Here is an 18,051-nt window from a genome sequence, read left to right as displayed (position 1 = left end):
TTATTATTGTTTTATTTACAAGCAGCAGCTATTAGGTATTCATGTATTAGACCTGAATTTATTTTTTTCAGTTTTTTAGTGCAACAGTGAACAGGTGATTGTTTCAGTCCTTTTGTTTGATTTTTTAGCATTGATTATATTCCAACCAGTGTGCTGCCATGGAAGCTATTAACTTTTTAAACAATCAACAGTTTAGTCCAGAAGCTGTCACATGACATTAAAAAAAAGTATCGGTAATCAGTATCGGCAAGTACTTGAAAAAAAGTATTGGTACTTGTACTCGGTCTTAAAAAAGTGGTATCGGGACAACCCTAGTGTGAACCAGGGCTAATGTATGTTTCCACATTAACATTCAGCACAAGCTGCCCAGCAAAGGTAACAGTGACAACTTCGACAAACTATAATACTAGCCCGGATTCTTACAACAGTCCTTTTTATTGCCATGGTTGATATTGTCTTAAAGCGTAAATTAAGTAATATTAAAGTCTCTTTAAAAAAAAAAAAATGTTATACTCTGCTTCTCGACGCTCCTGGCCCCTTCCTCCTGCTAAGTGCTCTCCACAGCCGCTGCTCTGTGTTCATTCAGACATGGAGCCACGGCTAGGCCCCACGCCTCTCTCGCCTCATTGGCTCACTGACTTTGATTGAAAGCAGTGGGATCCAACGGCGCCCGCTGCTGTCTCAGCCAATGAAGAGGGAGAGTCCCAGACAGCAGTCATAGGGGGGCTGAAGGGGGCTGCTGCATGCAGAATTTTTTTATATCTTAAAGGAGAAATAAAGCCAAACTCATTTGGCTGTAAGTTTCCTTTGGAATAGAGGAGTGCACTTCTGTGGCCCATTTCCAGCAGGCAGCGGGCTAAAGCCTGCTGTCTGATAACATCACAGAGCCAGTCCAGACTCGGGAAACATCACGACTATATGGTTGGGATCTACCCAAATTCTTGGACCGCCACCCAACTCCGCCTCTCAGTAAGCCGCTGATATCCTGATCTGGCCACTCCCTTCCCCTCCACTGCCCAGCACTCCAGTAAGCGCGGGGGGCAGAGCAGAGAGCTGATGACTGACAGTCACCAGCTCTTTGCTCAGGGAGCTCTGAGTACAGAACCATCGATGGTGTTCGATCATTCAATTCTCAGTCTTAGCACCGACAGGGGACAGTTGCAACATTAGACAGATGCTGTATCCACCTATGCCCCCCCCCCCAATTTTTTCCCCCCATACTTCTCTTTTAATGCATAGATAAAAAAAGCTTCTGCCTCTAAACCTCCCCAAAGCCAAAAATAAAAATGGGTCCCAGGAGCTCTATGCCATAATGCACAAGTATGCACAGCACATTATGGTTAACTTACCTGGCAAGCTATCCCTTTTAGAGCTGTGCTGCCAGCGCACTAGTTTGTCATGGGTCCTTACATCTCCCTCTCTTCCTTGTGGGTTTGGACTCTTCAGCCACTTGAATGGCTAGACCAATGCCATAGCCCACTCCCTGCCTTATCTCACTAACTATACAAGTTTAATTGCCATTGCTATGCATGTTTGTTTGTGTTATTAACAACTCAAAATAACGTATTCTGCTCCCGACGAACGCAGCAATACCACATAAGTGTATGTTATTTGTTGTTTGTACCCGTAGTACAGCCCAGAAACAATAGTGCACAATTTGTTTCTTTTTTTTTTGTCCTACCTGAAACACACTGACACTAACTACTCATTAGGGAGAGAACCCATAGGGGCTCCCAGGATGGAAAATGACCTAGGGGTCCTAGTAGAAGACAGACTGAGAAATTGCATGCAGTGTCAACCTGCTCCTACAATTGCATGCATTAAAATTTACTCCAGAGATAAAACGATCATTCTACCACTTTATAAAACTCTAGTTCGGCCAAATCTGGAGTATTCTGTCCAGTTCTGGTCACCAGTCCTCAAAATGGATATGCTGGAGCTGGAGGACCTCAATTATAAGGAACGACTACAAGCGCTAAATTTATTCTCCCATGAGAAGAGATGCTTGAGATAATTTGGATCATTTTACAAGACACTTGGACGTGCATCTTAGCGAAAACAATATACAGTGATATGGGAAATAATTTTTCAACACACACACCTACACGGGTTGAACTGGACGGACTGCTGTCTTTATTCAACCTTACCAATTATGTAACTATGTAACTGACACTAGCTAATTAAAAAAATCCTGCCCAAAATATACTGACCCTGACTTTGACCCCAACCTTGACCTTTGAAACTTACTTGACCCAACAACTAACCCTGGCACTGATCTAGATAAAACCTTGATCTAGGCATTTTTTTTTCTCTCTGGAAGGAGAGAGAAAGATACATTGTATCTTTCCTCTCCATTCAGAGAGAAAGAGAAAAACAGGGGCAGGCTTCACAGAGATTGATCACTGTGGTAGCCAATCAGAGGCTACCACAGCAATCAGGTGACCCAGAATCGGGGGTTCCGTGTCCCGATCGTTAGTACATGTCCCGGGCTCTCAGTGAGACCACGGTCTCTCTGATGGGAGCACGCAGTGTGGCACGTTCCCTTCACAATGGGAGATTGGCATATATGTGGCCCCATGGAAAAAAACAGTGCAGTGAGGTCATATATATATGTTATGTCGGCTTTGACACAAAGAAAAGGGAAAAATTGGTTTCCAAAGTGAAAATTTACCACTCATTAAATAAATCAATAACATTAAGTTTGCATCCCACAGTGAAGCTAAAATACAAAACAAATTGCTTAGATCTTGTCTATAGTTCAAATATGGTGCATATGCACATATGAAATGTTATATATTTTTCTTCGGGTAGTCCTCCCCATTGGTGTATATGACTAAGCCTATCTAAACCCAAAAACATAAACATTTTATATATTGCAGCTTACCAGTCATTAAATGTGGTGGCTTTGTTAGTTTTCTTTTATGGTCTTTTTCCCTTATTTGTATCTGGTGATACAACTAGTAAAATAGGGCCAGATCCACAAAAGGGATACGCATGCGTATCTGCTGATACGCCGTCGTATCCCTGTTTCTATCTATGCGGCTGATTCATAGAATCAGTTACGCATAGATATTCCTAAGATCCGGCAGGTGTAATAGTTTTACACTGTCGGATCTTAGGATGCAGTACCGCGGGGGGCATTTCTCGTCGAAATTCCGCGTCGGGTATGCAAATTAGCACTTACGGAGATCCACAAAGGTTTTTCCCTTCGTTAATTCTCCGTAAGTGTTAGTTTGCCGTCGCAAAATTAGGGCTGCTTTTACAAAGTGTAAACTTAGCAAACCATGTAAAAGTATACCCTTCTTTCCCGCGTCGCTGTCAATTTTTTTTTTTTTTAAATTTCCCGCCGTATCTCTTTTTTACCCATCGCGATTCACAAAACTCGGCGCAACGTAACGTAACGCAAAGCATGTCGGGAAAATAGCGTCAGGAGTATGCGCAGTACGTCCGGCACGGGAGCGCGCCTAATTTAAATGGGACTCGCCCCATTAGATTGGGCCCGCCTTGCACCGGACGGATTTAAGTTACACAGCTGCAAATTTCTAGGTAAGTGCTTTGTGGATCGGGCACTTAGGTAGAAATTTTGCGGCGGTGTAACTTAAATCGGAACATTTAAGTTAAGCCCGCTGGTTGTGGATCTGGCCCATAGTTCTTATCTTAGGGTGAAAGCTCTCTTGGAGCCACCCTTGGACAGCAGTGCCATCGGTCTGTAGAGAGGGTAGTGTTAGATTCACAAGCAAATGCAGATGGACTAGACTAACAAATTAAGGCTTAAATCCAGCTAACACTTTTTAGGAAGTTACTGTTTGGTTATTTTTTCTTTTGGGATAAAGGTTTTATTGAAAAAAAAAAAAAATCTGACCATTGCAAGCACCCCTGTCATTGTTAAATGGTTTGTCTCAACCCATTAACTGGTAATATATGCAATATTTTACACTTTTGGGGTTTAGATATGCTTTAACTTCTAGAGGGGATTATAGTAGTTGCCATATATAAAATTTTGGGTGGTTTAGATATGCTTTAACTTCTACAGGGCACTATAGTACTAAGTTGTATGAGTGGTTCTTTTCACTGCCATTAGGTGGTGCTAGAAGCAGGGGATCTACAGTAAAACCATGACATGGTATGCATAATTTTAGCATACAGTAGAGGAAATTTCCAGTTTCACCATCCACAGCACTGGGAAGCAGAGACAAAAGCAAACTGTCTTTCACACAGTGACATGAAAATGTATGGTATAGATCAATGCAGATGGAAGTGAATACAGCGTGTCTTCAGAATAACTGAAGGGTTGTGTTTTCTTAACACCATTGTATAAGGTTAAAGCAACAGATTTATCATAACCTAAGTAAAGAGTGTAAGACGTGTTTAAATATTTTTGTTCGCTAGAAAGTGGTATTAATTAATCATGATGATGCACTCCAGAATTTTAATTCTTTGATAAGGCTGTTCATTGTTTCACATGCATTACATTACAAATGTAATATAAATGTGAGAACTCAGCATTTATAAATACGTTTGATGGGAGAATCAGTTATCTCTAACACTAGTTTTTCAACTTTATTATAGTATCTTCCCTGTTATGCGGGCCTGGATGGGGTAGTCTTAAAGTGTATGTAAACGCTTGTTTTTTTCCCCTATAAACATAACAATCATGTTATACTTACCTGTTCTGTTGCAGTTAATTTGCACAGAGCAGCCCAGATCCTCCACTTCTTGGGGTCCCTCTTCTTCACTCCTGGCCCCTCCCTCCTGTTCAGTGCCCCCACAGCAAGCAGCTTTCTATGGGGGCACTGAGCTGAGCCCATTCTAACACAGATTCCCGGCCAGGCCCCCTCTCTCCAAATAGTTCCGCTGCTGTGTCTCAGCCAATCAGTAAGGAGAATCTGGACGGCGGAGACACTCATGGACATCGCTGAAAAGAGAGAGGGACCTCAGGTAAGTGTTAGGGGGGCAGAGGGGGGCTTGCTGCACACATAAGTATTCTGTTAAAAAAACCTGTATGCAGAACAAGTCCACGGCCAATGCCCATTCGGACCAAAATCCATGGAAAAGTCAGACGGAACTCTGATTGTGTGTACTTTGTTAAAAAACCTTCTGCCTTTACAATCACTTTAAGTTATATCAGGACCAGTTTATTAAGGTACGTGAGTTATTTGAACTGCATTCATTTAACCTCATGAAAATTTCCGATTCATAAACACAGATATAATGTAGATATTTAAAGAATAACATATTTAGGTGATCTAACTTCTATTTCTGAAAAAATCTGTATTTTATATCATGAACCAATATTTTATCTGCAAGTTTAGAGACTCATTTTTCTGCTCATCTCAGTAGACAGCCCAGAAAAACTCACAAATCACTCATTATTTAGTATAAGCAGTGATAATTTAAGAAGTGATAACCCCTGTGACGATTTTCATAAATTTAGTTTTGCATAGACTTTTCAGTATTGAGTTTAAATATTTGATTTGTTAAAATACTACAAGACATATCACAACATGTGATATTAGTATTGCTAATGTGAGATAATGTTTTAAGAGTAAGCAATATTTCCATACACATGATTAAACCAATGCACAGTAAATCACAAAAGTTTTTGAAAATGAGCCCCATGGTGCCCTGTGCCACAACTAAATAAATGGTGTCCTTCCAATGAATATATGTAACCCTACTCAATCTCCCACTAACTATTACCAAAAAAATCTTACACTTCCAATAAAACATTTTCCAGAAATGATCAAACACCTTTGCCAGACACCACAACCAGATGTCTGGACTCCAAGGCACATTAAAAGGAGTGGTTACTATTGTTTTTATATTTTAGTTACGGTATATCCCTCTACTGTATTGATGATCCTTCACTTTGCAGTCATAGGCTGAAAGAAGGGAGTTGACCTGTCTAGATCACCTATCTGCAGTAGAGAAAGGTTGGCTGTACTGTCTTGCAGGGCTGTGTAAATCTCAGAGCTATTTGGCCAGAAATCCAAGGTAAGGCAGATCCCATACATGTATTTTAACTATGGATTTTGTTTTATAACTGGAGCTAATCCTTAAAGAAAGTGGCCTTTGCATTGAACTCTTCCTTGACCTCCCAAATCCTTATTACAGTATTCCCATTATAGGAAGTAAAAGTTTTTAGGGCAGTGAGACAGCTTTATCAAAGTATGGGAAGAATGGGAAGAATGAATTGAAGGAGTAAGGGAATAGAACTCTGACTAATACAATCATTTCTAATTATTTTATTGCATGGTTTTAAGAGATGAAAGCCCAGATGTGGTGCCCTCATAGGATGCTACAATGTGCAGCCTCATAAACTGCATGTAGCTAGTTCTGTCTATGATGCCAAGTTCCACATAAATGTCTAACATACAGAATGTCCAAAGACTTCAAATTTATTGTCAGTACCCTCTAATAAGTTTTAAAATAAAATTTTCCAGTGATAATAATAGATATTTGCAAAATACTGATGATTTGCCAAAACATTAAGCAGTCATATTGAGTTCAATATTAAGGCCCATACACACGATCAGACTTTTTGACAACAAATGTCCGATGGACCTGTTTATATGTTCGTATGCTTCCTCGGACAATTGTTTTCGCTTTTTAATCGTACAAAGTTCGGTGTGAATGCTCTCTAACTTTTCGGCAACAAATGTCCGATGGAGGCTAATCCGATCGTGTGTACACAAGTCCATCGGACTAAAGTACACAGTACAAACATGCATGTTCAGAACCAATGCTAAAGATCAGACAACAATAGCAGAAGTTGCCCACAAGGTGGTGGTAAAGACGTGATTTGGTGAAAGTTGGCTGAATGTTCTGCCGTGTGTATGCAGAACAAGTTCACGGCCAATGCCCATTCAGACCAAAATCCACGGAAAAGTCAGATGGAACTCCGATTGTGTGTATGAGGCTTTAGAAGTAGAAATACCTGAAACTGCCACATTTGAGTATACTAACACTAGCTAAGAAACTGTAAAATGGAAGGATTAGTGTACCATGAATAATAAATACATAAATATGATTTGCTTCTAATATCGAACACATTTTAAGTTTTTTTCAATAGCTGCCCCTATAAATCTCCATATATTTCAATATGGGCTGCAAGATAAACTGAAACAGCACATTGTCTTTGATTATCTCATAACTAAGTGTACATTGGTGCATTTGTGAACACATGAAAGTTGACCACAATGTGTGTGCTTTTTCCAATTGCAGTGCACGGTCTACTCAATGCATAACAGATAATTATAAATAATATTAATTGTGCCACCCAATCTAACCACACACATTATACAGTTCTTATTGTCCTTTTATTAAAAAACCTGTATGAATGTAATAATAAAATATGCAACCATGTCAGCTCTTGTACCTTTCTAACCCTTAAGGACAAGAGCAATTTTTAGATTTCCACTATGGTCCTGTTTATTTGGGCCTCTGTCTGGACAGTGCTGATTGGCCCTGTGCTGATCACATGCACCCTCCCAAATAAAAATAAAAAACTATCTAGCAATACACACCAAACTGAGCATGTGCAGAGTGCTTCCAAGGCTCTGTACTATCAGCAGATGGATTGGGGACAGCAAAAGAAGAGGAAGATCAGAGAAAACAGTATCGAACAGCCTTTTTACACAATGTGGAGGATGAGCCCCTTAGGTTCCACAGTGAGTATAACAAGCATGCTTTACTACATATACACTGTGTGCACAATTATTGGGCAAGTGAGTATTTTGACCAAATCCTCATTTTTATGCATATTGTCCAAGCTGTATAAACCTGAATGCTTATTGGATTTTAGCATATCAGGTGATGTGTATTTATGGAATGAGGGAGGGTGTGGCTTTAGTAACAGTGTTAATTTTGACATCAAATTGTGATGTAGTTTTAGTTATAGTCTTTTGACTAAAGTGCAATTTTAGTTTTAGTCAAATTTTAGTCTTTTGACTAAAATGCCAATTGAAGTTTTAGTCATATTTTAGTAATCTGAGTTGTTTTAGTTTTAGCATCAAACGTTTTGTTGCAAATAGTCAACGGGTCGCAAGAAACATGTTGAAAAAAAAAATGCAAATCAACTGCCAAAGATTTAAGACAGAATCAAACGTGAAGCTACAGTACCAGGAAATCATTATCCTCTAGTCCAGTCATTGTCCAGAACTGCAACCTACCTGGAGTGCCAAGAAGTACCAGGTGTGCTCTCAGGGACATGGTCACTGTAGGGAAGGCTGAAACCCGACCACCACTTAACATAAGTTGAAAGGTCAAGACTGGGCCAAGAAATATCTGAAGACCGATTTTTCCAAGGTTTTATGGACTGATGAGATGAGAGTGAGGCAGCGTACACACGGCCGAGAAACTCGACGGGTAAAACACATCGTTTTGCTCGTCCAGTTCCTTGTTCGGCTGTCAAAAAACTCATCAAGCCAAATGTTCCAATTGCCCAACGAGGAAATAGAGAACATGCTCTCTTTTTGGCTCGACAAGTTTCCCGACGGGTTTCTCGGCGAAAAGTGTACACACAACCGGTTTTCTCGGCAGAATACGTTTCCCATCGAGTTTCTTGCTGAATTCTGCCGAGAAAACCGGTCGTGTTTAAGGGGGCCTGACTCTTGACAAACCAGATGGATAGGCCTGTGGCTGGATCAGTAATGGGCACAGAGCTCCACTCAACTCAGACGACAGCAAGGTGGAGGTGAGGTACTGGTGTGGGCTGATTTTATTAAAGATGATCTTTTCGTGTTGAAGATGGCCTCAAAATCAACTCCCAAACCTACTGCCAGTTTCTTGAAGACACTTTCTTTAAGAAGTGGTACAGGAAAAAGTCTGCATCTTCCAAGAAGACCATGATATTTATGCAGGACAATGGTCCATCACATGCATCAAAGTTCTCCACTGTGTGGCTAGCCAGTAAAGGTCTTAAAGCGGAGTTCCACCCAAAAATGGAATTTAAGTGCAGGTGAACCCCGACATACCACATTTGCCATGTCATTTCTTTGGTGGGGAGCGGATACCCTCTTTTTAGAGGCATCCAGTTCTCTTCTCCCCCCTCCCTCCCTGCAATCTTCTGGGACATGTCACAGGTCCAAGAAGATTGCCCAGCCATTCACAGTGCGCAGCACAAGCCACAGCCAGGCACCCACAGTAATAATTCGGGTGCTGTGGAGAGGAGGAGGAGAGGAGCGGGGCTTCGTAAGACTGCATCGCTGGACCGTGGGACAGGTGAGTGTCTAAGTATTGAAAGTCAGCAGCGACACTTTTTGTAGCTGCTGACTTTAAAAAAAACATTGTGTGCACAATTAGTCAAGTTGTATTTTGAGGATTCATTTCATTATTGAACAACTACAGTTCTCTCAGTCAATCCAAAATGTTAATAAACCTCAAACCGGAATATTGAAAAACCCTGATCTACTGGATCAGAGCAAGGGAAGAGGCTATGGGTACCATCACCTGCTCTTTTATCAGAGGCTGTGCCTTAGCCAACTTGGAGGCACTACAAGTGACTGCTAAAACTGGCAATACATTGTCAATTGTCTTTAGATTCATTGTTATTGGGTAACTATGCATGCAAGGTGGTCATTAGACCGCAACATTTTGTCAAAGATGTTATTTATATTGCTTTAGAAAACTGAGCAAATGTACAACTTTATCATTAGTAGATTATCAACACAGAAGTGTAATATGTGAAACAAATCACACATTATGCAGCTACAACTAACAAAGTATACAGCAAAAGTATACAGCAAAAGTAAAGTAACACAATTTTCAACAATGCCACATGCTCACACTGCATGCAATATATTTGTCTACTAAATGCTGTAAAATGACAATAGAAAAAAAGTCCTTACCATTCCAGCTCTGCGTGCAATGACCGTATGGAAATGTCCATCTGAAACTTTCTTCATTGTGGTTAGCTTGTATGTCCCACTGCCCAAGTTGTAGGAAAACCTCATCCTCTCTTCTACAATCTCCAAAGCAAGGAATTCAGCTGTATCACCAGTCTGGTTATCGTAACTGTACAGTAGTAATGCATTGGGTTTGATGGTAGAAAATTTCATATAAATGTAATTATTGTTAGGGTCCAGACTGGGAAACTCCATGTACGAAAGCTCCTCAAATCCATAACTATTTAATTCACAGTGTTTTCCAAAGACACCTATACAGCAAAGAAGGATACAAAGAAAAGACTAATATTAAACAGCATGTCCATGTTTGCAACCTACTATGGCAACTGCTATGGATGGCTATCCAATATACTTTAACAAAATATGCATCTGTAAAATATACCTGTATTATTCAGAGGACAGTATGACACAATATATAATGAATAACAACTAGAACCCAAACAAATCACTTTATGTATAACAAATGTAGGTAAGGACTAATCAAAGCACTGCCCTTGGCACTAATCATATGCATACATAAAAGCCAAGTCTTGAATGAATTTGTCTATTTAGGATATCACCTTCTATTCTTACTTCAAACAGCTAATATATTTATACACCAAATACCAATACAAATTATTTTAGGGGAACAGTTCATTAAGACGTGACTAATTGTACCTAAATATGCTTATATGCTGACAGAAATAAACAATTGACCACAGATTTACAAAGCCACATATGCATGTATAGTCATACAATATAAAATTAAGTAAGACCCAATAAAGTCAAACGTTTTATTAACGTTTCAGTTTAAGAAAAATGCCAACTGGCTTCTAATGTACTCAAAGTAGAGAGTATTTGTAATACAATTAATTAAAATGTCTGAAACCCCCTATATATACCCAGTGAAGTGACTGGTCTCAGATGATAGACGGAGATTAAACAAATCCTCCTACATAAGTTGTAACTGGTTAGCTGCAGCTTCCCTTCTCTACAGCTTATCAAAACACACAGATCAATGGCTGTTTCTCAGCTCAAGAAGGCAGAAGGCGTAGATCAGATGTCACACACTGCACATCATTGGGCAGGGAGCTAAGTGTAATCTGAAGCCTCGTACACACGACCAAGGAACTCGACGGGCGAAACACATTGTTTTGCTCGTCGAGTTCCTTGTTAGGCTGTCGAGGAACTCGACAAGCCAATTTTCTCCATTCCCGTCGAGGAAAAAGAGAACATGCTCTCTTTTTGGCTCGTCGAGTTCCTCGACAGTTTCCTCGTCGAAAAATGTACACACGACTGGTTTCCTCGGCAAAAAAAACAAACAGCAAGTTTCTTGCTGGTTTTTGCCGAGAAACTTGGTCGTGTGTACGACCGTTTTCCTCGACAGAATCCATCAAGAAACTTGGTGGTAGAGCTTTTTTGCCTAAGGAAAACGGTTGTGTGTATGTTTTTCGTCGAGAAAACTGTTGTGGAACTCGCCGAGAAAAAAAGAGAACAAGTTCTCTTTTTCCTCGTCGGGAGTCTCAATTTCCTCGTCGTGTTTCTCGTCGTAAACCAGCCTGACGAGAAACACGACGAGGAAATTGAGACTCCCGACGAGGAAAAAGAGAACTTGTTCTCTTTTTTTCTCGGCGAGTTCCACGACAGTTTTGTTTTGTTCGTGTGTATGCTTAGAAACCTGCGCATGCTCAGAATCAAGTATGAGACGGGAGCGCACCTTCGGTAAAAGTATCGTTCGTAATGGAGATAGCACATTCGTCACGCTGTAACAGACTGAAAAGCGCAAATCGTCTCTTACCAAACTTTTACTTAACACGCAGTAATATGAGATTAGCAAAAGCAGCCCCAAGGGTTGTGCCAGTTGTATGTGTTGTACATCAACGCGTTTGAGAACGACAAGATTTTGTCTTGACAGTGTGTACGCAAAGAAGGCTTGACAAGATTCTCGACAAGCCTGACAAGGAACTCGTCGAGGAAAACGATGTTTCTTTTACGACGAGTTTCTCGGTCGTGTGTACGAGGCCTCAGACTTGATTGGAGAGAATGGACACAATCACAGAGGTAAATATATAAAGCCGAGGCTGCCAATCACCTTCTGTGTGCTGGAGAGGGGGTGGGCCGTATCCCCAGATTCTGTGGTGTCAATGTAACATGTCGGATGTGACTCATGCAGTTAACAGAGGAAGCTTTGGATTGAGGCAAGTACACACTATAGAGGGGTATGCCTTGATCACTTTTCATCCCATAGGTTTACAACCACCATTAACCAGTTCCCGACCCCCGCATGTACATATACGTCCACAATATGGCACGTACAGGCACATGGGCGTACACGTACGTCCTCGCCTATTAGCGGGTGGGGGGGTCCGATCGGGACCCCCCCCGCTACATGCGGAGGTCGGGTCCGCTCGGGGAGCGATCCGGGACCACGGCGCGGCTATTTGTTTATAGCCGCTCCGTCGCGATCGCTCCCCGGAGCTGAAGAACGGGGAGAGCCGTGTGTAAACACGGCTTCCCCGTCCTTCACTATGGCGGCGCATCGATCGCGTCATTCCCTTTATAGGGAAGACACGATCGATGACGTCATTCCTACAGCCACACCCCCAAACAGTTGTAAACACATACTAGGTGCACCCTAACTCCTACAGCGCCACCTGTGGTTAACTCCCAAACTGCAACTGTCATTTTCACAATAAAGAATGCAATTTAAATGCATTTTTTGCTGTGAAAATGACAATGGTCCCAAAAATGTGTCAAAATTGTCCGAAGTGTCCCCCAAAATATCGCAGTCACGAAAAAAATTGCTGATCGCCGCCATTAGTAGTAAAAAAAAAAAAATTAATAAAAATGCAATAAAACTATCCCCTATTTTGTAAACACTATAAATTTTGCGCAAACCAATCGATAAACGCTTATTGCGATTTTTTTTACTAAAAATAGGTAGAAGAATACGTATCGGCCTAAACTGAGGAAAAAAATGTTTTTATATATGTTTTTGGGGGATATTTATTACAGCAAAAAGTAAAAAATATTGCATTTTTTTCAAAATTGTCGCTCTATTTTTGTTTATAGCGCAAAAACTAAAAACCGCAGATGTGATCAAATACCACCAAAAGAAAGCTCTATTTGTGGGGAAAAAAGGACGCCAATTTTGTTTGGGAGCCACGTCGCACGACCGCGCAATTGTCTGTTAAAGCGACGCAGTCCCGAACTGTAAAAACACCTTGGGTCTTTAGGCTGCATATTGGTCCGGGGCTTAAGTGGTTAACCAGTTAACTTTAGGCAGTTAAAATTTCTCGTTGTTTTTTCTGCATGTGACCCCATTAGCTGTCACTTATCCTAAAGGCTCCTAGATTCATCAATCAGTCAACAATACCCTCTCTCTAAGTAACAAAGACCTAGTTTTACCGTACAGCTTACACAGATCATGCTCTCTATCCTTAGCCAGCTTAGTGCTCAACTACATATAAAGCTGTTGAACAGATTACTAAAAAAACTGAATCATAATATCAAATAAAAAAGGTCTGAATTTCTTTAACCGCTTAAGGACCGCCTAACGATGATATACGTCGGCAGAGCGGCACGGCTGAGCAAAAGGACGTACAGGTATGTCCCCTTTAAGAGCCCAGCCGTCAGTCAAGAGCTCCGTGACCACGCCCACAGGACCCGCAGACCGATCGCCACCGGTGTCCCATGATCAGGCCACAGAGCTGAAGAACGGGGTGAGGTAAGTGTAAACAAACCTTTCCCCGTTCTTCCTAGTGAGAGTGTCACTGATCGTCTGTTCCCTGTCATAGGGAATGACGATCAGTGATGTCACACGCCAAGCCACACCCCCACACAGTAAGAATCACTCACTAGGGCACACTTAACCTCTTCAGCGCCCCCTACGGGTTAACCCCTTCACTGCCAGTGTAATTTTCACAGTAATCAGTGCATTTTTATAGCACTGACCGCTGTAAAAATGACAATGGTCCCAAAATGGTGTCAAAAGTGTCATAATGTCGCAGTCACAATAAAAATTGCTGATCGCCGCCATTACTAATAAATAAAAATATTAATAAAAATGCCATAAAACTATCCCCTATTTTGTAGACGCTATAACTTTTGCGCAAACCGCTCAATAAACGCTTTTTGCAATTTTTTTACCAAAAATATGTAGAAGAATACGTAAACTGAGGAAAAATATTTTTTTTATATATTTTTTGGAGATATTTATTATAGCAAAAAGTAAAAAATATTGAATTTTTTTCAAAATTGTTGCTCTATTTTTGTTTATAGTGCAAAAAATAAAAACCGCAGAGGTGATCAAATACCACCAAAAGAAAGATCTATTTGTGAGGAAAAAAGGACATACATTTTGTTTGGAAGCCACGACGCAGTGCCATATCGCAAAAAGGGGCCTGGTCCTTTAGCAACAAAATGGTCCGGGGCTTAAGTGGTTAAACTACAGTACTATTATACACAGCTGGCAATGCAGTACGTTTTCAAACTTACATACATTCACTGCTTTGTCAAAAGTTTGAAGCTGGACTATGCCGTTCACTATTTTTTTTTTTGCAATCATTTTACATTCAAGCCCTGAATGTCTAATTTGTAGATTTAGCACTATGTACCATTTCTAGAACTATTTTTTGTATTTTATCATCCTAACATTTTTACCAGGATGAGCTAAAGTGAATCACCAAACAAAAGTTTAGAACCTAGACCCAGGTAGAGAATACAAAATACAAGAGATGGCCTTATTATGCAGGTATTTGTTAATGTTTTTGTTCCATTGCAAATGTAGTCAAATGTAGCTTCCTGCACTTCATTAATCACTTAATTAATCATATTCTGTCTCTCATCCCTTCTGTTTTTTAAACTTGCTTTCACATGGAAACCAATGAAGGTATTTCAGAAAGATGAAGTTGCTTCATTTTTCATGTGAACTTGCTGTGCCTGATCTCTTCTTTAGTGTGTTATCCAAAGAGACAAAACGTATGATTTAACGATGTATAAAAAAAATGGGGGAATTTGGCTTACCTCTTATACAGCCTCATTAAACCCTAAATCCTGTTCTTATAAATTTTTGTGAAGTATATGAAATATTCTAGTTAAAAAGTAAGGTCATCTGGATATGTACAGTCCTGACTTATCTTTAACGGGAATGCATGTTTCTTTATTTCTTTGTAAATTTTGATGGCAACAGATAGGAGTTAAAACATAAAATGGACATTTCTGACATCATGCACTTATTTTATCACCTTTTTTTCAGTTTGGATATACTTGGTGCTAACTTGTATTGGAGCAAAATTCCATTCCTTATAAAGTTACATTGCATGGAAAATGTGAGTTTACCACTAAAAACATTTGATTTTTCAAGTGTGAATGAAAAATAAACACTTCCTTTACTGGGCTGAAAACTAATTAAGCAAAGAGGGTGTTAACTGTTTTCATAGGCCTATTTAAAAAAAAATATTTTGTATTCTGTTAAATTAGTAAATGCAGATATCGCCTGGGTTGCATTACTGCTGTGGAGAACATTTAGGAAAAACTGCTTATTTTCAGCTCCATAATCGATACATATGTCTACTCCATTGCATGTATTTATTAATAGGAGAGCAATACCAGCCAAAAAACAACAACATGTGTTTATTTTTTTTTAAACATTGAATAAAAGATGCATATACACATAATTCCAGGGTTTCATGTGTTACGGACCTTCATCCCTGAATGGACAGGGCCCTAAACGCTGGTACCACTTGCTACAGTGTTCAGCTGCAGCTTGTTATAGTGTGACAGGCTGCCTGCAGTGGGGCTGGATGCTGCATCTGTCCCTCCTGGGTGCATTAAGATTGAGGGGAGGGACATACTGCAAGTGGACGGCCCTGTGTGCAATGGGCCTAAAATGTAGGGTAAAGAATCAAAAAATAACAACATAAATCAAACAACAATATCGCTCCACCATAGCAATGTATTATTTAGTTCATAGTCATTTTATTTTCAGTAGTATTAATTGTATTTATTTTGTATTGTTATTGTGTTTTTGCTTGACTGTTTCAGCACATATATCAGGTCATCGGTTATGAATTGGTAAGGAGAGGTGGTTTGAGATTTACTCCATGGAGGTAAAATGTGTATCTTCCATGAGATAGCCTTGTTGAAAGCAGGAGAAATCTGAAGTTTACCATCAGCATTGTTTGTTTTTCCATTATATAAAAAAAGTAAACAAGTAAAACTAAGCATACAGTGAAAGTCACGTGAAGTCATGAAGTCACGTGTCGTGACGCAACACGTAAGGATAGCTAGATGTGACCGGAAGTGACATGGAACCCCGTCCGACCGGTATTTTCGTAATTCGTGTTTTTTATATTATGCCTGTAAGCATTTTTTTGACCTTTTTAATAAACCCTTTTGTAAAACGTACTTCACGATGGGAGCTTCTATTTTCTTGTTTCAAAATAGATAGAGTATTGTCACAACCATATGAACTACAAATAATATATAGATACCAAAAGATAGTAAAAAAAGTTGCATGACAGAAAACCCTAAAAATCCTGTCCAGCAGAATGGGGAATGTCTGTGCAAAAACACTAAATGGCAAAAAAAAAAAAAAAACTTGAACATTGCTGTTCACAGACGCTCTCCATCCAATATGACAGAGCTTGAGCTATTTTGCAAAGAAGAATGTGCAAAAATATCACTCTCTAGATGTGCAAAGCTTGTATAGAGACATAACCAAAAAGACTTGCAGCTGTAATTGCAAAGAAAAGGTGGTTCTACAAAGTATTGACTCAGGGGGGCACTCCACAAGTATGTGCCACTATGTGTTGGTCACATAAAATCCCAATAAAAAACATTTTTGGTTGTAACATGACAAAATGTGGAAAATATCAAGGGGTATGAATACTTTTTCAAGGCATTGTATGATAAAAACATACTGTATATTCAAAAGTTACCCTTTATCAAAGCACTATGTCAAATAATAAGTAGATCTGGAAATACAGTTAGCTGAAATTGTATGAAAATAGCCCATCACATTAAAGGACTAAGAGAAAGACTAGGCTAGTGAAGTGAATGGGTCAAGATACTCAAGATACTCAGGAGAAGCTGATACCGTATATTATTTCAGCAGATTATATCTCTGGACAAATTGATCTTTTTCAAATGTTATTTTATTGAAAGAGGCATTGGCTTATGCATTTTTACTTAATTATTATTGTATTTAGTTTGAATTGCCCAGGTATTTACAGGCTTACTGTAAGCTTAAGGTGCTTTTCACACCGCCGAACCGTTCAGGTCCGCCTGTCAGGTTTTTCTTTTCAGTCATGCTTCTCAATGGAGCGTCTGATTTGTCAGCGGTGACATGTCTAAAATCAGACGGATGGCAATACGTCGCCATCTATCCATGGCAGATCGGTTTGGGTGAGATCTGATGAAAACAGACATGCTGTCTGTTTTTGTCCAATCTCTCCATAGGAGACAGTGTTGCTCGACAAGCCCCTCCCCACTCAGTAAGCAGAGAGGGACCTGTCATCTGCCGGCTCAGCGGAGATCAACGGAGAGATCTCCTGCTGAGCTGGGGGCAAGCGTATCTGCCCCATGTGGAAGGGGCCTTAAGCGGTTGTAATCCCTTGCATACTGTATACCCAGTGAAGTGACTAGCTTGAGGTAATACACAGAAATAAAAAAAATCCTTTTACATCAGTAGAAATTATTAAGCTTGTCTGAGCTGTCAGAAAAAAAGGGGTGGAGAGCCAAATTTACATTTCGCAGAGCTCAGTGAGGAGAGCTCTGAGAGCTGATTCGAGGGAAGGGACACATCCAATCAGCTGGAGGTCCCTCCTCTGTCACATTTTTTCTCTTGGTGTCAAGAACATTTATTAGAATTGATTCATGCTGATAAGCAAAAGAATGAAGCAGCAGACAGAAATTACACTTACGCGATCGGTTCGTCTGATGAAAACAAACCGATTTTTTCATCAGATATCCGATGAAGCTGACTTTCTTCAGTCTTGCCTACACACCATCGGTTAAAAATATGATCATGTCCAACGCGGTGACGTAAAACACAACAACGTGCAGAGAAAAATGAAGTTCAATGCTTCCGAGCATGCGTCGACTTGATTCTGAGCATGCGTGGATTTTTGACCGATGGATTTCCCCACAGGCGATTGTTTTTTTC

The 18,051-nt window shown here is 40.1% G+C and overlaps 1 protein-coding gene across 1 annotated transcript in view; it reads right to left on the bottom strand.

Moving 5' to 3' along the window:
• Positions 1-18,051, bottom strand: part of FAT4 (FAT atypical cadherin 4) — a 333,341-nt gene that overhangs the window by 26,020 nt on the left and 289,270 nt on the right. The window contains exon 11 of the mRNA XM_040330646.1: positions 9,849-10,156. Coding sequence (XP_040186580.1) covers positions 9,849-10,156 — 308 coding nt within the window. The remainder of the gene's footprint in view (positions 1-9,848; positions 10,157-18,051) is intronic.

The sequence above is a fragment of the Rana temporaria genome, chromosome 1 (genome assembly GCF_905171775.1).
Source record: "Rana temporaria chromosome 1, aRanTem1.1, whole genome shotgun sequence".
Classification (NCBI taxonomy): Eukaryota; Metazoa; Chordata; class Amphibia; order Anura; family Ranidae; genus Rana; species Rana temporaria.
Note: the sequence above shows the minus strand (reverse complement) of the source record. Positions and strands in the feature narration are given on the sequence as shown.